This window comes from Neovison vison, chromosome 6, assembly GCF_020171115.1.
Source record: "Neovison vison isolate M4711 chromosome 6, ASM_NN_V1, whole genome shotgun sequence".
NCBI lineage: Eukaryota > Metazoa > Chordata > Mammalia > Carnivora > Mustelidae > Neogale > Neogale vison.
The window spans coordinates 68,937,311-68,958,167 of record NC_058096.1 but is presented as its reverse complement, the minus strand read 5'-3'; the positions used below and the strand labels follow the sequence as shown (position 1 = coordinate 68,958,167).

Genomic DNA, 20,857 nt, shown 5'->3' with positions numbered 1-20,857 from the left:
CTTTTGGGTCTCCTAGACATAAGCCCCATTTGTTTTCAAAGCCAGATACTTTGGCAGCCTGTCTCGCCAGTGCAGTTTCCAAGGGTTGGGGTGCCTGATACAGAACACAAACCCCTTGCTCCTCAAGAAGGAGATCTCTCCTGATTGTGGGTCTCTACATCAGGGGCGGGGTTTTTGGCAATAGTATGTCTGCCTCTCCTACCCAAATCAATCTGTACCTTTTAATCTTTTTTTTTTTTAAAGATTTTATTTATTTATTTGACAGGCAGAGATCACAAGTAGGCAGAGAGGCAGGCAGAGAGAGAGGAAGAAGCAGGCTCCCTGCTGAGCAGAGAGCCCGATGTGGGGCTCGATCCCAGGACCCTGGGATCATGACCTGAGCCGAAGACAGCGGCTTTAGCCCACTGAGCCACCCAGGCGCCCCCCTTTTAATCTTTTGTTGTGGAGTTGCTGTTCAACTATTTTTCAGGTCTCTTTAAGAGGGAACTAATTGGGAGTGCCTGGGTGGCTCAGTCATTAAGTCTGCCTTCGGCTCAGGTCATGATCCCAAGGTCTTGGGATCGAGTCCCACATCTGGGTCCCTGCTCTGCAGGAACGCTGCTTCTCCTCCCACTTCCCCTGCTTGTGTTCCCTCTCTCGCTGTGTCTCTCTGTCAAATAAGTAAATAAAATCTTTAAAAAAAAAAAAGAGGGAACTAATTGTTCCATATGTAGGTGAAGATTTGGTGTGTCCATGGGAGGAGAGGCATTCAGGATCTTCCTGTGCTGCCATCTTGAACCGTCTTGAACCACCACAAAAACTGTAGTCTTTGAAAGGGTTGTTATATGCTCACTCTGTGCATGATTAGGAAACTTGTCTTTTTTATTTATTTATTTTTTAAACTTAATCTCTAATGAAAAGCCTAGCATTAGCTTAACAGCCTACAGTTTTAGATTTTTATTCTCCAAAAAATGTTTGCCTGAAATAAATTAGTAAATAAATAAATAAAAGTATTTGCTTTTGTCTTGGTAATTTTGGGTGTGATAACAAGACAAAAAAAAAATTTTTTTTAAGATTTATTTATTTATTTATTAGACAGAGAGAGACACAGTGAGAGAGGGAACACAAGTGGGAAGACTGAGAGAGGGGGAAGCAGGCTTCCTGCCAAGCAGGGAGCCGGATGTAGGACTCCATCGCAGGACACTGGGATCATGACCTGAGCTGAAGGCAGTTGCTTAACAACTGAGCCACCCAGGCACCTGAGACAAAATTTTTTTAAAGCATGTACTGATCCTGTAATTTTGAGAAACAGTATAGTGTAGTGATTAAGAACACAGACTGCCTGAGTTGACTTTTTAGCTGTATGATCTTGGTGAGTGATATTTCACGCCCTTTTGGTGCCTTAGTTTCCCCATGTGTGAAGTGAGGCTAATAATGATCTGTGATATGCAGGGTTGTCTTGAGGATGAAATTAACTAATGTACAAAATACCTAGAAGAAAGGCATATAAAGTCAATACATTTTAGCTGCCAGTATTCTTATGTAGAAAATCTTTACATTTTGCATTTGCAGACAGCATGGTAGCAACCCCATAGGAAGAAAAATTTGATGTCCAATCCATAGGACTTTTGACTGTGATAATTTACTTTTATATTTCATTCTGTATAGGACATCCGAGCTTTTGACTCCCGTTTCTCCAATATCAAAACGTTGGATGACTTGTTTCCTCCCAGAAGTACGGTCTTTATGCTGGGAACCCCCTATTATGGCTGCACTGGAGAAGTTAGTTCCTGTTATTGTTACTAATTAAGTTTCTTTCTAGTTCTAAGTGATAGTTATTTAATTTCTCTTCATTTAGGTATAAAATAAAATATAATACTAAAGGGGAAAAATTTATTTGTCTAACTTATAAACACAGTATTTGACTATATATCTTTAATCTTGAGCAGGTTGGGGTTAAGAGGCAGGGGAGAAAGAATTCAAATTTTAATCTCTTATTTAGCAGGTTTATTCATTATGGTAGTGGATGAAGCAGTTATGAAATTATTTTAGTTGTATTATTGGGTTGATGAAGTTATAAATGTGTTGATGTTTGAGGAACTCCAGTTCTCACATGAAAAAGATACATGTAAATATGAAATGGAAGAATGCAAAGAAGAATCTGTGGGGACAGATTAGAATTGAAGGTATTAATGTGAACTTATGATTTTAAAAATACATACATGTGTTTACACATATGTATATGGGCACATGTATATGGATATATATGTATATTTGTATGTGTGTGAGTGCATATATGCCTATACATACATGTACTTTCTAGCTGTATTTGCTCAAAAGCTTAAGAAACAAAGATAATCTAGTAAAAATGAATACATTTAATCTCCAGGTTTGACCTCTAATAATACACCCCACTGAAAGCTTTTCAGAGAAATGGCCCATTACTAGGCTGGGGCAGGGTAGGTAGAAAATAAGCTTTTTACTTTACATTTTCTAGAACCACCGGTTAGGCCAGAAAATAAAGAAGTGCTCAGAAGAATGATGGGACCATATCACATAAACACAGAAAACAGGTCAAAGGAGCTCCTACCAAACTGCCCAAATCTGGGACAGTTTGAGTACCAAAATAATAAAGTACACAAGTGGATTATAAACCACTGGGCTGGGGGGGGATAGGAATTAATGATTCCACAGTGATAATAAATAAGCAAATAGAGAACAGAAGGGCCCTTATCATGTCAAAGGTAAATGGAGTGTGCTAGAGTTGGAAAACCATTTTATAAGCATTACAATAAAGATTGAATCAAGTAACAATCTCCATTGGAAACTAAATCTAGGGGGAATTTTTTTATCTGAGTAGGATATTTTCATGGCCTTAGAAAGTGTCTTCCCACAGACCATTAATTAGTTATAAGAGAAAAAAAACTAATTGGACAGTGAAGAAATTGAGCAATGTCATGCACCTCCATATGTGATACCAAGGTATTAAGAAGGACACATCACCCATGCACTATTCTAGCTGAGAATATATGAGCTTAACTTAATCATAAGGAAGCATCAGACAAATCCAAAATGAGGCACTTTTGTTTTTTAAGGCAGGATGAAGAGGGAAGAATGACCTTATTCTTCAAAAATGTCAATGTTATAAAAGACAAAGACTTTGGATATAGTCTAGATTTAAGTTGGCTAGGGGGTATGATAACTAAATGTAATGTCTGATCCTAGCCTGAATTCTGTAGTAGAGGGATAAGAGGGTTTTCTTTATTATAATGTAGGAAAAAATTGGGGCCAACCGTGACAAAATTGGAATATGGACAGTTGATTGAACTATTTTATCAATGTAAATGAGTGTATTTAGTAACTGTACTGTGGTTATATAATAAAATATCCTTCTTCTTAGGCTATATACACCAAAATATTAAAGGGTAAGGGATATGATATATGTAATCTACCCTCAAAAAGTTTAAAAAAAATAATTATGTATATGCATAGAGTACAAATGTTAAAGCAGATTGAGTAAAATGTTAATATCTAGGTAAATGTTTTATAAGTGATCTTTGACCTGTTTTTATGTTTGCAGCTTTTTGGTAATTTAAGGTTATTTGCAAATAAAAAATTAATTTAAAGGGAAAAAACTGGCTATTAAAGCAATGTGTATTGGCTCAAATTTATAATATAATCACATTCATTTATGAATTCTAAGAGAATCTCCAGTATCCAATTTTACTGTCTTGTTGTATTTCAGAAATAAACATTGTTCAAATAAGTAGAAAAGTAAATAAAATGTGGTGAAAGAGACTAAAACATTATGATTTTCTTTTTCCATCCAAGGTTCAGGATTCAGGGGATGTGATTACAGAAGGTAGGATTCGTGTGGTTTTCAGCATTCCATGTGAACCCAATCTTGATGCTTTAATACAGAACCAGCATGTGAGTACCATAGTCCATATTGGCTAATTTAGAACTGATAAACTTTGAAAAGTGTTAGAAGCATATTTTTACCACCTCCTCTGAATATATTATAAATATTTTATTTAGTACTGATTAAATTATCTCACAGTTATGTCTAGTACTTAAAAATGAGTGTGGGGAATCTGTTTTCAAACTTCATGCAAATGTTCAGGGGGAAAAAAATCACTGCAATCTCATTATTAATCTGTAACAGTTTTTATGGGTTATCATGTTCAAGCTTAAGAAGGGGCACGTGTCTTAGCCTACCCTCTGGGAATAGGCTTAGATTTTTTTAAATAAACTTTTCATAATCAAAGCCTACATTTTTAGTTTCAAGTAGTGGCCTTTTTGCAATGGAAGCTAAAGATGAACAATCACTAGAAAAAAATGGGAAACTGCATTTAAATTCACAGCGTCCTTTTTTAGGGCCTTTTTCCTCCAAAGATGTTCACTGGCCTCCTTTTATTTTTCCCTATTACAATAGGAGGAGGATTCTGATACCTGTTGTATATTCTTATTGATTGATTAGATAATTACTTCAGCTGAAATTAATTCACAATCAGCCAGCTATTGATACTTACACTTTTATTTCTCTAATAGTAAATTCTAAAGCTTTATATCCTGTAAATGAACTAAGGGCATTGAACATCAGCATATACTTGAAGAAACATCATGGAAGTTAGAAAAGTCTCCAGATTCTTACCATCAGGTGTCTTTTGGAGAAAGGATTCAGAAAGCACAGTCAGGAAACCAGGAGAGTGTCCTGCTTGATAAAGATGCTGGAGCTCTCTGTTCTGGGAGTCAGTGGAGGGAAAAAATTATTTATGTTCCTTTATCCTTAGCTTTTTCTAGATCTGAAAGAGGCTGCCCACCTCTAAAGTACAGTGTGCTAGGCATGCCTTCTCCTTTATGCTTTTTCTCTTTACATACTTTATTAACTTTTACTCATCTTCTTTCTCTACCCCAGTGTTCATTCTCTGCTTTTTACTTTACATTTTCTAGAATATTTGTGATGATCTTCATCAATTTTAATTATATCATAATCAAATATTTCTCAAAAACAATACCATTGATATTTTGGATAGGACAATTCCTATATAAAATAGGACTGTCCAGTATATGATAGCGTAGTTGGCATCTTTGTCCCCTGGAGACTAAGAGGTAGTGGCCCATGCCAGTAACTGAATGATGTGGCCCTATACGTTTCCAGATGCTTATTAGAAAAATAAGTAATACTACCTATGATAAGAGAACTACTACCTTAAGTCCTCCTATCTATTCTGGAAAGTGTATTTGAATTGTCTGTATTATTTCTAATCCTAATAATGCTCTTGATGGAAAAACTAGATTGCATTCTTTACCGAGGATATTAACATTTTAATAATTTATATATTCCATGCACCAAAAAAAATTATCCGTTTGGGGGTTATTGTAGACATAAAATATGCATATAATTGATAAGTGTTTATTATATTTATATACATTCATATGAATATAGTATATAAAATCCATATAAAATAAGTATGAGTTATTATGTATTTTATGTCAAGATTATATGATAGCTTGCCTTTTTTGGTACTGGATTTGTAATTTGCTTCCTGATTAATTTAAAAATTATATGATCTGATACCTTTTTTTAATCTGTTTCTTCCCTTCCGTACATAAATTTAGGTTATATTTCTTTGACTGTATTAACTATAAGCCTATATATACTTCTTACTTTCATATCATAGTAAATATAATGAAGAACATTTTTAATTGTATCAGTAGCAACTGTTTTGATGACATACTCATATTTTAGTTCAATATTAAAAATCATCAAGGCCTCATTATGTCCCTAGTGCTTTACTAGTCCCTACTTGGAATATGAAAATTAATGTTTAAAAAATAGCTCTTGTCTGCAGAGTTTGCCATTTAGACTTACAGTAGACTTTATTTCTTGAGACAGTTTCACAAATTGTATATTTCCTCCCCCTTTCATTCATCCTTGGGAATTCTGTCCTTTAAGGAGAGAGAGGAGCAGAAAAATTCTGCCTACAGATCCTTTCAAAAAAATAAAAAGGGAAATGGATCACTTACTTTTGAGAATCCTTATATTGCCACATTCCAATGGTTAGTGATGTCTTGATTATCTCCAGATTTTAAAGGTAAAGAAATAACATTTGATGCTTTGTGTTTCCATAATTGACCTTTTTTGTTTTTATATTTGAAGAAATATTCTATAAAGTACAACCCAGGATATGTGTTGGCCAGTCGCCTTGGAGTGAGTGGATACCTTGTTTCAAGGTTTACAGGAAGTATATTTATTGGAAGAGGATCTAGGAGAAAGTAAGTTTATGTTAGAGAAATTTACTTAAAGTGGCAGAAAAAATTAAATGATAAAGATAAACTGGTTAATACTTTAGCATTTATTTTCTTTTATTAATTGCTCTGAATTTTCTTTTAAAATTATGCATAAATTCCTCTGATGGTGATCTTTCATCTAAATGGCACATGTTTTAGGTGTTTGGAAAGACAGTTCTTATTTTTAGCAGCTAACAAATTGAACCTTGAAAAAAGGTATCAGAAGGTGTGTGTGAATCTCAATAATATATTTCCCTGTGTTTTCTTATCTCATTCTCTTCTCTAGTTATATAATCTATTTATATGATTTGTTAACTTGGGTTTTAAAGCCTTTCCTCTAGTCTTTCAATAACTGCTACTTTGGAAATAACCATGAAAATATAGAAGAACAATCAAAACTAAGTTTTTCTAAGAATTGAAAGCAAAACTTTGTATTCTTTGAACAAAATTTTAAAACGTGTGTGTGTGTGTGTGTGTGTGTGTGTGTGATATTTAAATTCAGCCCTCATGGAGACCATAAAGCAAATGTGGGTTTGAATCTCAAATTCAACAAAAAAAATGAGGAGGTACCTGGCTATACTAAGAAAGTTGGAAGTGAGTGGATGTATTCATCTGCAGCAGAACAACTTCTTGCAGAGTACTTAGAGAGGTAAGTGCCTAATGAGATCCTACTAAGCATCCAAAAATGTGGGAATGTAGTAACTATTTTACTTTGCTGATACCAATTTTAGACAAAAAAAAATGTTTCCTTTGGTAAAATGTGATGTATTACATATAAACTTAATTTTGTATCATGGAGCATCATAGCTGTTCGCAAAAAGAAAATAGAAAAATACTGTATTTTTTTTTTAATTTTTTATTTACTTGACAGAAAGAGATCACAAGTAGGCAGAGAGGGAGGCAGAGAGAGAGGGGGAAGCAGGCTCCCTGCTGAGCAGAAAGCCCAGTGTGGGGCTTGATCCCAGGACACTGGGATTATGACCTGAGCCGAAGGCAGAAGCTTAACCCACTGAGCCACCCAGGTGCCCCTACTGTATATTATGTAAAATGAAAAAGGAAGATGAGAACTGGCCTCTTTTTATTTTTTTTTTTAATTTTTAAATTTTTTAAAGTTTTTGTTTTGTTTTAAGTAATCTCTATACCTAACATGGGGCTCAAACCTACAACCCTGAGATCCAGAGTTGCGCTGTCCACCAACTAAGACACTCAGGTGCCCTTTAGCCTCCTTTTACTGAAAATTTTCCTTAACTCGCTATCATAAATTATTCAGTATTTTGCATGTCTATGTTAGTAGTAAGAGAATTGGTACGGATAAACAAAGCAACTCTTCACACTGTGGATTTTCTGAGTCTTAAAACTCCAACCAGAAAATAGATTACTGTCCTAAAATTATTGAATCTTATGCTGAAATGGTCTAAAAAAATCAATAAATCTCAGCTCCTCATTTAAAAATGAGAAAACTGTGTACTGAGATTAACTGAGTTACTCAGTGACAAAGATTTATAGGGAAACATTTACTTCTCATTCATAATCGAGTGTTCATTCCTTTGTTCTACTGGTTTCTAACCCTGTATTTGAGGATCCTCTTAGTTTACTAGGGCTGCCGTAACAAAGTAGCACAAACTGGATAGCTTAAAACAACAGAAATTCATTGTCTCACAATTCTGGAGACCAGAAGTCCAAAACAAAGGTGTTTGGTAGGATCATGCTTCCTCTGAAAATGGTAGGAAAAGAACCATTCCATGCCTCTTTGCTAGCTTCTTGTAGCCTCACACATTTGTGCTGAACTCCAGGCCTCCATCTTCACATGTGTTGTCCCTGTACGTCTTTACATCATCTTTTCCTCTGTTTTTTTTTTTTTTAAAGATTTTATTTATTTATTTGACAGAGAGAAATCACAAGTAGACAGAGAGGCAGGCAGAGAGAGAGAGAGGGAAGCAGGCTCCCCGCTGAGCAGAGAGCCCGATGCGGGACTCGATCCCAGGACCCTGAGATCATGACCCAAGCCGAAGGCAGCGGCTTAACCCACTGAGCCACCCAGGCGCCCCATCTTTTCCTCTGTTAATGCCTGTTTTGGTGTCCCAGATTTCCTCTTTTCATAAAGACACAGCCATGTTAGATTAGGGCCCACCCTAAAGGCCTCATTTTTATTTTATAATCTCAATAAAAGCCTTATTTTCAAATGAAGTCACATTTTGAAGGTAGTAGGAGTGGGACTTCAATCTTTCTTTTTGGGGAAGGAACATGATTCAATCCTGTGTTACCATCTGAAAATTTATTTCTTCACTTCCCTATTTCTTTTTTTTTTTTTTCACTTACATATTTCTTTAAAATGTTGTATTTACCCTACTTTTTCATGATTTTTCAACTTGACATATGCATTGATTTTGTACCATGAAAAATGAAGCTTTAGCTCTCTTCGACTACCTTCCCTTTCTATTTCCTCACCTTCCTGCACACACGTGTGTGTGTGTGTGTGTATTACCCCTTTCATTATAGTTGTATTAAATCTGTATTTAAGGTTTATTTGATTGAGATAATGTAAATGGTCTCAGGTGGACCTTATAGATTAATATGGTTGCATGTCCTTTCTGGTACACATTTTTGTTTTCCCCATCTTTTTTGATCATTTCCTTATTGTCTATATTCACATAACTAATTCAGCCCTAAACTCGTTGTCTTAGCTGGAAGACTTTGTATAGTCAAACAGATCAGGAGATCTCTCAGTTCTGTTTTTTTGTATAGACTTCCTCCTTGAAACCTTCTATCTTCCTGCTTTGATGTAAACTAATTATCTTCTAGAGCTATCACACAGCTGTGTGATACCACACAGCTGTCATTCTATGGTTTCTCTCTACTGTTATCCTAGGAATTCCCTTCACCATTCTGCCTTACAGGATTCCTTTATTTCCTGACTTTCATACCTTTTTCTGTTTTATGTCTCCAGTTTGATGGAGCACTTACTCCAAGAGTTTCCTAAGAGAGCTGTGTGTCTGGAAATGTCTTTATTCTTCCCTGACTAGACTTGATTGATAGCTGGCCTGGGTGTAAAATCCTAGATTAGAGAAGTTTTTCCTCAGAATTTGAAAAGTACTACTCTGTTCTCTTTTTGTTTCCTTTGCTGGTAAGAAGTCCTATGCCATTGTGATTCTGAATCTTTGTGTGTGATCTGTTTTCATTTTCTGAAATCTTCTCAGAATCTTCCCTTTACCAGTGCTGTTTTAATAATGTGATGATGTGTGCCTTGGTATGAGTATTCTTTCCTTTGGCTGTTGAGTCATTTCACACTTAAAACTGATGCCCTTCCATTATGAGAAAATTCCTTGTATTATTTCTTTGATAATTTCCTCCTCTCTTTTTTTCTGTTCTTTCTGAGACTTCTGTTAGATGGTAGACCTCTGGATTAATCCTCTTAATTTTCTTGTCTCTTCTCACCCATTTTCTATATTGTTATACTTCTGTTCTACTCTGTGGGAGATTTTTTCAACTTTATCTCATATCATTTTTATTTTTATTTGATTTAATCACTTTTAATTTCTCAAAGTGTGTCCTTATCCTCTGACATTCCTTTTCTATAGTGTCTTTTTCTCTTAAGATGGTAGTCCTCGTTTATCTTCTATTCTCTGTATTTCCTATTTTCTCCAAATTGCTCTTTTTTTTTTCTGTTTGATTTGACTACACCTTTCATATTAAAGTTTTTTGTTGTTGTTTTTTTTTTTACTTCTCTGGTGCTTCTTTGGTGTCTAATCATATTTAAGAATGAGGCCCTAAAAAGCAGACTGGAAATTTAGTGTGCTTTGGTGGGGCTTGTCAGGTGGGACTTTGCTATTTTCACAAGGGGCCTCCAAATATCACTACTTATGTGTGTATATTTTCTCACAGGCTGGCTCCTCCAGCATTTTCCTTGGAGAACGGATGTGAGGAACAAACTGACTTCCAGTGTTTTGGTTATTAACTGGGAAAAAGGGATCTTATTATGGAATGGATAATATGAAATCCCTCCAAACCTCCCTTTAAATGACTTATTTCTATGGCAGCTAGAATGCTGTTGTCAGACAGCCCTCAGCTATGAGCTTTCTTCAGGGATTGCCTTTCAGAAGAGAACTGCCTCACCTAAAGTTATGTCCCTTTCCCACAACAGCCACAGATCCAACACCTGATCTACAAGGAGGTGTGTGAGACCCAGCCAACCTGATTGCCCTAGTTCAGGATAATTCTGAAGGACCATCCTATTTTGAGATCTCTGTAGAACTGACCAAGGAGTTCATTAACAGTAGATGACAGCCCAGCTTTTCCCTCTGCCCAGTTCTGCTTCCTTTCCTTTTTCCTTCCCTTCTACGTGTGTTGATTCCACAAGAGCCCTCTGATAAACTTCCTTCTTGCTTATTTTCATCTCAAGAGTGTGCTTCCTAAAGAAGTTACACTTCCTAGCCTGCTTTCTAGCAACACGTTATGTAGTAATTAGACTTTCATCAATTCCCTATCATCTCTTTATGTCCTACCCACACATCTCCCTGTGCCTTGTATTCCTAAAGCTAGAGCATCCTCTATTCAACCTCTCCAAAAGATAAACTGCAGACAGGTCTTGTGCTGGGGTGAAGGTAAGTATACCCATGATCAACCAACTGCTATTATACAAAATTTTCAACTAAAAGTCTAGTAAACTTCACCCTGCCCATACTACAGCATTAAAATGTACCTGGAGCCCTAATTCCAGAGCTTTTGCAGACTTGCACAGTTTAAATCAGCTTGCTTGTTGTTGACTTCCCACCCTGGTTGCTTAGGGTGTAGCTTTTTCCTGGTTTTCAAACCAGTTAATACTTACCCATACAGTCTCCAGTTTCTAAAATTTTGTTAACAATTCATATATGCTCTCAGACTTAATGTTTCTCTTTTCATGCCTTTCTGGGTCTATGCCCTATTTTATACTTTACTCTTTTTTTAATAGGTTGGGAAGTGAGCAAATATTAAGCACATATGTTCAATCTGCTATGTGTATTTAAAAGTCCTGCCCTAGGTGCCTCCTTAGCGCAGTAGGCAGCGCGTCAGTCTCATAAAAGTCCTGCCCTATTTAGGAAGCAATGGTGTTTTTAGGCCTATCAGAAGAAACTTTTAGGTTAGTTTAGTTATTAAATCTTGATTTAAAGTTTACTTGATTGAGATAATGTAAATGGTGGACCTTGTAGATTATTATGGTTGCATTGCCTTTCTTGTACACAGCTTTGTTGTGAAAATTAGAAAATGAATGTGTAGATATTATTTTTGTCATTTATCACCTATCATTATGATCTGAGAGCAGAGTCAGTAATTGAAATTTATAAGTAATTGAAGTTTATTACAGTTTATGAATTGAATCATTTCTCCCATAGCTACTGAGAGTTTTTTGAGGGCCTGCGAATACTTTCAAATCATTAGGCTCTATCCCTTATTAATACTCTGTGTGTAATAATCAGTCCTCAATACGTTTTGTATGTTCCCTTGGAATCCAAAATTATTTGAGAGGAAGTTTATGTGAAGTTAGCCATATATATTTTCTAAGCAGTATTTTTGTTTGTTTGTCTAGGGCTCCAGAACTATTTAGTTACATAGCCAAAAACAGCCAGGAGGATGTATTCTATGAAGATGACATTTGGCCTGGAGAAAATGAGAATGGGTAAGCAAAATTTGTGGTATTTATTGGCTGATAGTTCAGCTTAGTAGTTCTAGTGAAGGGTACAGTAGCTAGTTTATCAAGAATTTATACTACTTTTGTGGGGAGGGTTTTATATATTTGCTTTAAGATCGTCATATAATCTATTTCACTTATATCAATAAAGTACTTTTAAACTAATTTTGTGGGTTTTTTTAATTACTGAGAGATTTATAATTAGTCCCAATTAAGTTTAGTGATTAATTATTAATTATGTATTTGATATCTTTTATAATTCACAACCCTCGGAAATTTATTACACTTTTTGTATAAACCCTCAGAAAGTTTTAATTATTGTGAAAAAATTATTGTTTTTAATGTAGTGCTGAGAAAGTTCAAGAAATTATTACTTGGCTAAAGGGACATCCTGTCAGTACTTTGTCTCGTTCTTCTTGTGATTTACAAATTCTGGATGCAGCTATTGTTGAGAAAATTGAGGAAGAAGTTGAAAAGTGCAAGGTACTAATTTTCAATAACCAAGATGACTGATGAGATTTGAAGTTAAATGGATTGTATATAATTTGACAGATTATTTTTGTTTCAACCAAACATGAACTCAATGATTCTAATTTATGTCAGGTAATCCTATAGTTTAAAAAATGTTCCAGCCACTTCCAGTGGCCATTAATAAGTTTATATGAATTTTTAAAAATGTACTTTAATATATAAAAGCTATCACATTTAAATTTTATGTTCTAATGGTGTTTCTAACTTTAGGAATCAATATTCTGTAATTCTAGCCAAAATACAAAGGTTGTGATTAAGAAATAAAGTTCATCCCCTATTCCTTCCTATTCTAAGTTCTTTAAAGACATAGTTCTTTTTATAGAACATAAACATTGTATTTAATTCACTTTTACAGAATCACTTCTAAACATATTCCTTATTTTTGAAATCCTGTTTAATCTTTCCTATTTCTTTATGTCTTGAGGGTTTTTTTTTCTTAAGATTTATTTATGACAGAGAGAGATAGCAAGAGAGGCAACACAAGCACAGGGGACCTGGAGAGGGAGAAGCAGGCTCCCTGCTGAGCAGAGAGATGACCGCGGGGCTGGATCACAGGATACTGGGATTATGACTTGAGCTGAAGGCAGAGGGTTAACAACTGAGCCACCCATGGCGCCCTTATATCTTGATTTTAAAAATCCATAATCTTCTGTGTAGGCTTAACTATTTTACTTATTTTGATCTCTGTCTTGATGTAATGGAAAATGGATTGATTATATACCGTTTTTTTAACTTTTATTTTCCACACATTTGCCTTTTTATTAAAATGATGTTGCTTTGTTAACACAGCAGTCTCACAGCAAACTGCATTAAGAAATGGGCTCTGAAGCCATTTTCCCCCATTTCTCTTTCAGTACTTTTAATGTTAGGCCAAATACTTTAGATATTTATTTTCCATGCCTCTATTGTCTCATTAATAAAATAAGAGTCAAATAGTACTACTTCACAGGGTCATCAAAAGGATTAACTAAGTTAAATCATGTAAACTCCTTCTAATAATGTCTGTTTTTAATGCCTAACGATGCTTGGCTTTTATTATATTAATTCTCCTATCACATACTCAAGAGCTATGAAGACAGTCTGAAAAATTACTACTGGATGATTCTTGTTCTCTTTAGGAAAAAACTCTTAGAGCCAAGAGTTTGATTTTTTGAGATCTCTCTATCACAATCACTATCTTTTGATAGATATCAGATAACGATAGAAACCTGCATTTCATTTTTTTTTTTTTAAAGATTTTTTTTATTTATTTATTTGGCAGAGAGAGATCACAAGTAGGCAGAGAGGCAGGCAGAGAGAGAGAGGAGGAAGCAGGCTCCCTGCTGAGCAAAGAGCCCGATGCGGGACTCGATCCCAGGACCCTGAGATCATGACCTGAGCCGAAGGCAGCGGCTTAACCCACTGAGCCACCCAGGCGCCCCTGCATTTCATTTTTTAACCTGCATTTCTTTTTGTCTTTCAATCTAAACTAAAATCCGTTTGTACAGCATTGTTTTTGAAATGAGTCTCTCACTTAATAATTATTACTCTAAGCCCCCAAATTTTATTTGAGATTCTCCATTTCTAACAAGCTCCCAGATCATATTTTGAATAGCAAGACCCCAGAATTTTTCTTTTCATATATGTGGGTTAGGGCTTATTGTGAAAATTCCTAAGTTTATTAATTTGCTTAGTGAATCAGGCTTGATTGCCATGTCCTCTAATCAGTGCTATAATGTAGTAATGCCTAGAGATATGTTAAAGCATATAGGTTGTTGTCTTCATATATAGTACTCCAGGCACAAGTTTGGGGACTGCTTTTTAAAATTACTTAAAATACTTCTTTTTTCTCCTTGCTGTTTTCAGGGGGCACCAGTTGTACACTATTAGTCCTAGTCTGCTGTGGGCTGAAAGCGTAGACTTTCTGTCAGTATTGCCTTCACTCTTCATTTTATTCAAAATTACGATCTCTCTCCTGCTTTATTTTTCTCTGCTTTTTACCGTTAAACATTTGTTGCTTGTATGTGTTTCCCTAAGTAGAGCAAAGGAACAGGTCACTGTTTTATCCTTAGCACCTAGATCACTACATGGCACATCAATGGAACTCAGTAAAGATTTGTTGAAAGAATAAATGAAATACCTTTATAATAAAAGATAATAGGGTCTGTTTAAAGACTTGAGCATTTTACAGTATATAAATACAAGAACTCTATGGTATATGGTCTCTATAGCTTGGAGTTGTTTTATGCTCTTTTGTACTTATTTCCATAAGGTGTGTTCTAAAGATGGGTGGCTGCAAATTAAGTAAACTGTTGCCATTTTTCTTAGTTGGTAAGACTTCACTTAAAAAATATTTAATGTGAATGGTAGTTATGGATTGCAATGGATATAAACTGTCCTCATGGTTTTATTGGTAGAACAGGTAATGTTATTTCTGTTTTACAGTAGAAGGAGGCTGATGCTTAAGTTGAGTGTGAGTTCACAAAATTAACAAGGAGTAAAGATGGGACAGAACTCTTCTTCCAGCATTTGTTAGATGATCAAAAAATTCAAATATCAAAGCCAATTTCATAATAGGTTCCAAAAGCAAGGGCTTTGTTAAATCAATGCCACCTTAATTTTTATAAGTAGCCATAAAACCCTAGTATTGTCATAGATCAGTACTTTATACTTTTTTTTCTTTTGATATAGATATTCATTGACCATCATATACAATTCTTTTTAGAGTAAAAAGGCATTTGAATAGGATAGCATTTACATAAAGTTTTAAACAGGTTTTGTTAGCAGTAAGGTTACTTTGGGGATATTAATAACTGGGAAGGAATACAAGAGTTCTTATGTTGTGCTTAGTAATGTTCTCTTTCTTGAACTCAGCATAGTTATACATAGATAAGCTTATACTATAAAAATCCATCAGGTTTTATGCATACTATTTTATTTTTCTATGCCATAAATGTCAAAAAAAATTCCCTTTAAAAATTGTAAGGGGCACCTGGGTGGCTCAGTTGCTTAAGCATCTGCCTTGGGCTCAGGTCATGATCTCGGTGTCTTGAGATCAAGCCCTGGGTCAGGCTACCCACTCAGCAGTGAGTCTTCCTCCTCTCCCTCTGCTTCTCCCCAATGCTTGTGCACACTCTCTCTCTCTCAAATAAATAAATAAAATCTTTTTTAGAAAAATTTTTAAGTAAGAATTTATTATCCCTCCCTGCTGCATCTGAAGAACTTCAGATATTCTTTAAATACTCATTTCATTTGGCTTTTAAAAATGAATAGGAGGGGGCGCCTGGGTGGCTCAGTGGGTAAGGCTGCTGCCTTCGGCTCAGGTCATGATCTCAGCGTCCTGGGATCGAGTCCCGCATCGGGCTCTCTGCTCAGCAGGGAGCCTGCTTCCTCCTCTCTCTCTCTGCCTGCCTCTATGCCTACTTGTGATCTCTCTCTGTCAAATAAATAAATAAAATCTTAAAAAAAAAAAAAATGAATAGGAGCACCTGAGTGGCTCAGTGGGTTAAGCCTCTGCCTTTGGCTCAGGTCATGGTCTCAGGGTCCTGGGAGCAAGTCCCGTGCCAGGCTCTCTGCTCAGTGGGAAGCCTGCTTCCCTCTCTCTTTCTCTGCCTGCCTCTGCCTGCTTGTGATCTCTCTCTCTCTATCAAATAAATAAATAATATCTTTTTAAAAAGTAAATAAATAAATAATAAAAATAAAAATGAATAACAATCATGTCCAACTGAATAATAATAATCTTCTATTTTTAGTGTAAATCTAAATAACAATAATTTTATAATTTAATATTTTTAAATATCTAAAAATTTTTCTTTCTTCAGCAAAGAAAGAATAATAAGAAGGTACGAGTGACTGTGAAGCCCCATTTGCTGTACAGAGTAAGTTTCCTATCAAAGAATTCAAAGCCTGTATTTCAAAAGTGTAGAAGGAACAAAATATTTCTGTTATAGTAATAGAAAAATTATTTCAAAATAGAGTTAATAATAATTAAAGCTTTCTTCTCTTCAGCCTTTAGAACAGCAACATGGAGTCATTCCTGATCGAGATGCAGAATTTCGTCTCTTTGACCGTGTGGTAAATGTGAGAGAGTACTTTTCAGTTCCAGTTGGCCTTCGGGGCACCATCATAGGAATTAAAGGGGGTAATATCTCAATACTTGGTGTGTCTTCAACTGCATCTGTAATTGTAAAGTAAAACACAAATTTCTGTGTCTTATATCTAAGCAGAAAGCAACAATGTACATATAGTTAACACTATTGTACTCTACACTTAAAAATAATTAAGATGGTAAATTTTATGTCATGTATTTTTTATTTAAAAAAAAAAAGAAAAGAAAAATTTAGAGAATGGAGGGAAAAGGGAAGAACAGTTGAGGATCTAAATTTGCCTCAAAGGGATGCCTATTGTGAGCAGCTTTGCAGTGTAGATTCCAAAAAAGTCAGCCTAGCATGAAGCAGCAAATCCATTGCCAAGGGGTCAAGCTGCTGGCAGCACTATCTTCTGATGTCTCAAGCACTCAACTTTGGTCTAATTGTCTGGACTAGGAATGGTAAGGGCCAGATGGGTATAATGAAACAACCCTCCTGCTGCTGTCTGCTCAACCCCCTGCATCAGCTGTTCAAATACAAAGCATATTATTTTTATTGTGTTCTAGTTAAGTTGTCTTGATAAGGCCTTAGGACTTTGGTAACATTGGAGTTTCCTTTCTTCTGGCAGTTCCTATCAGTAATAGTGACTACTTGGAATTTTGTTTTGAGAAGGTTTTTAAAGCTGTATATATGCCAAGTGGGATAGAGCTTTGTCACTGATTAACCATGTCTGCCATGGATAAAAAAGGGAAATATTTCCCCTCAGCCCTCATCTGAGACCTCATCTCCATAGTCAATTCGCTAAAGGGAGTAAACAATCCTCTTACCTTTTATAATCTTAATAATCTTTTGAGGAAGTACCCCTCCCACAGATAGGGAATAAGAACCTAAAAGGTGAGCTTTAAGCCTTCAGAGGAGAAACTCCAGCCTCTCATTAAGCCTCTTCTTACTTTCTGGAGCTTAGATTTCAGACAAAAGTGTCAGGTTGAAAGATAGAGCTGAATATTGGGGAATGGATGAACTCTACAGGCCTGGTTTCAGCTGGGCAGGACTGGGGATGGGGAACAGACATCCCTCCACTCCTATCCCAGGCTAGGATGTTATCAAATATTGTATTAGGGTTCTCTGGAGAAACGGAACCAATAAAGTAGAAAAAGGGTAGGGGAAAGGTGGAGAGAAATTGAGGTGGGTGGAGGGGAAGGGGTAAAAGAGGGAGGGGAGTAAGAAGAGGGGAGAGGGAAGGAGGTAAGGTTGGTGAATTCTGAAGTAATGTAATAGATCTATTATTAATTTAGGCTTAGAATTCAAATATAGCTAATTATTTCATTTTATCTTGGTGTTTCGGGTAAATTTACTCTTGCCAGATATATCTCATCAGCCTCTCTGCCGAGTATGTTCTTCTCTGTTCCTATCTAAGTTTATTGCACTTTCTTATGTCTCATATCTCAGTTATGGCATCTGTAATCTACCTAGTCATCTCAGCCAGAACCTTGGAGTCATCTTTGGCATCTCTATCCTTTTTAATCTACACAGGTCACAGATTCCTGCCAATTCTATCTAATAATATTTCTGTTCTCTCCATTCTATTCCCTTTATTAAATAAACTGCCATGCTTTCAGATCATCACTGTCTTTTATCTTACTGCAAGACCTTCTGAACTGCAGACTCCAAAGTTACCTCTTTTTTTTTTTTTAAGATTTTATTTATTTATTTATTTGACAGATGGAGATCACAAGTAGGCAGAGAAGCAGGCAGAGAGAGAGGAGGAAGCACGCTCCCTGCTGAGCAGAGAGCCCGATGCAGGGTCCATCCCAGGACTCTGGGATCATGACCTGAGCAGAAGGCAGAGGCTTTAACCCACTGAGCCACCCAGGCGCCCACAAAGTTACCTCTTTTATTAAATCTTTCATTATGAATAATTTTGAACATAGATAAAAGCACAGAGAAAAATAAAAATAACCCTCTCACAACATCTAATTTAAAATATTATTTTACTTCAATACCATTTAGATAATCTGCAAGTTTATCTACTTTTCATTTACTGTATTCCCCTACACCATTTTCATTTACTGTATTCCCCTACAGTGTAATGCTTTTTATAAGCCAGACACTTAAATGCTGATTTTTCATCATATGATTTTTAAATTCCTCTTATTTAACAGCTAATAGAGAAGCTGATGTACTATTTGAAGTATTATTTGATGAAGAATTTCCTGGAGGCTTAACAATAAGGTTTGTATTTCCTGATGATAATTACACTTTGTAAGTATGTCCACGTGGCCAGTGACTTTACATTATTTGTTTATTTGTCCACAATTTGAATTCCTGTCATATGCAAGACATCATACATGCTACTAGGGATATAACAGTGAATAAGATAGACATGCTTTCTAGACTTACAAAGCTTTCATTTTAGTGGGATAGATAATTGTGTAACTGATTATAATATTAATTATTTAATTAAAATGTGAGAAGTTCTGGGAAGGAGAAGCTCCAGTTTCTATAAGAGTATGACTTCTAAAAAGTCTTCTTTGACAAGTGATATTTAAGATGGGACTTGAAGATTGAGTAATAGTTAACTGGAGGAAGAGGGAAGAAGAATGGCAAGTGGTCAAGAAGAGGAAATAGCATGTGCAACAATGCAAGTGTCAGCAACTTCAGCAACTATGTAAGATGAGAGTAAGAGAAAAGAGCAAGGACCACTGTGTAGGAGCTCCTAAGCCGACTTTGAGGACATGCTAATGATTTTGGTATCTTGGTCTTTATCCTTAAAGCAATGTGAAGTCATCAAAATCAGAGGTGTGGCATGATTGCAGATTTAAATTTTAGTGGAATTGTGGGTACGCAGCCACACTGGGGTGGTTTGAGGGAGCAGGAAATTGAGCTGACCCTTGAGAATTTTGACCATGGAAGGAGAGAAAAAGTAACTGGAGGTTAGCAGGTTTAAAGGCAGAAGATTAGATTTTTTTGTTTTTAACTTATAGGAGTGAGATTTACTTATTTGGGGGGCAGTACTGATAGAAAAGTTAAAAAGTTACAGGAAAAAGGATTATGATAGAATGAAAGATGCATGGAATGGGCTCTGTCACTTAACCTTTGTGCTACTTTGGGTAGGTAGTTAAAAGCATTTTGACCCTCAGTTTCCTCATTTATAATGAAGATACATACTTTACTAGATTATGATGCGGATTAAATAAAGTCCTTTCCGGTTTCAGAAATATATCATCTTCTAAATGGAGCTCTTTCTATGATTTCAGGTTCCTCTACTGAATTTAAAAGTAATATTTACTAATTGAGATTATGGACTGATTGTCCACCTAAAAATAATTTGATTCTTCTGCTCTCTTTAGTATTATTTAGTATTATTTCCCTCTGAAATAACTGTTCACTTTTTAGGTGCTCGCCTGGTAGAGGTTATCGACTACCAACAAGTGCCTTGGTAAATCTTACTCATGGGAGTCGCTCTGAAACTGGAAATCAGAAGTTGACAGCCATTGTGAAACCACAACCAGCTGTGAATCACTATAGCTCAAATACATCAATTTCATCTGGGCATTTGGGAGGCCTGAACCATTCTCCCCAATCACTTTTTGTTCCTACTCAAGTAAGTCTGTTAGTCTTTCATTTATTTCTGCCCCTTTATAAATCTCAGGTAGACTTTATAAGTAAAACCTAATTTGACTTAGTTTTTTAAAAATTTTTGGTTCAAGTCAATTTCAGATTTGTTTTTAAGTTAATAGGCTAGTAAAGAACGCTACTAGGGTGCCTCTGTGGCTCAGTTATGAAACATCTGCCTTTGGCTCACGTCATGGTCCCAGGGTCCTGGAATCGAGCCCCACATCAGGATCCCTGCTCAGCAGGAAGTCTGCTTCTCCCTCTCTCTCTGCCTCTCCCCCGACTCATGCTCTCCTTCAAATAAATAAATAGAATCTTAAAAAAAAAAAAAAAGCTACTGATAACATCCTATGTCTGTTATAAAATTACAGTTAAAAAAAATACATTTTTAAAAACGAACCTGAGAATGCCTGTTTTCATATGTTTACTTTTCAAATTACATTTGTATAACTCAGATGTTGTCTTCTGTCTGCTATGAAACAACATGAATTTGAGAGGTTAAAAGGGAGAGAATTACATTAATCAAAAGCCATTTTCAAGTTCCTACCCATGCAGCTCATGGGTGATTTCCTCTATTTTATCTTTCCGGAGACGAAAATTGAATTGTTTTGTGTGAGACATTGTGTAACTCCATGTCCCCAAATCTTACCCACATTTTAATCCAAGTAATACATGTTCATTATAGACTAATTAGAAAGTACAGATA

General features: G+C 35.7%; 1 protein-coding gene across 5 annotated transcripts in view; it reads left to right on the top strand.

The window, feature by feature from the left end:
* XRN1 (5'-3' exoribonuclease 1) overlaps nt 1–20,857 on the top strand; it is a 106,554-nt gene that overhangs the window by 54,280 nt on the left and 31,417 nt on the right. For 3 of the 5 annotated variants that reach the window (XM_044251525.1, XM_044251523.1, XM_044251527.1), the window contains 10 exons: nt 1,648–1,761; nt 3,811–3,909; nt 6,143–6,258; nt 6,776–6,922; nt 11,837–11,926; nt 12,286–12,421; nt 16,270–16,326; nt 16,457–16,607; nt 18,699–18,768; nt 19,933–20,140. In XM_044251525.1, the coding sequence (XP_044107460.1) occupies nt 1,648–1,761; nt 3,811–3,909; nt 6,143–6,258; nt 6,776–6,922; nt 11,837–11,926; nt 12,286–12,421; nt 16,270–16,326; nt 16,457–16,607; nt 18,699–18,768; nt 19,933–20,140 (1,188 nt within the window). The remainder of the gene's footprint in view (nt 1–1,647; nt 1,762–3,810; nt 3,910–6,142; nt 6,259–6,775; nt 6,923–11,836; nt 11,927–12,285; nt 12,422–16,269; nt 16,327–16,456; nt 16,608–18,698; nt 18,769–19,932; nt 20,141–20,857) is intronic. The other 2 variants (XM_044251526.1, XM_044251524.1) reach the window with 1 other exon arrangement.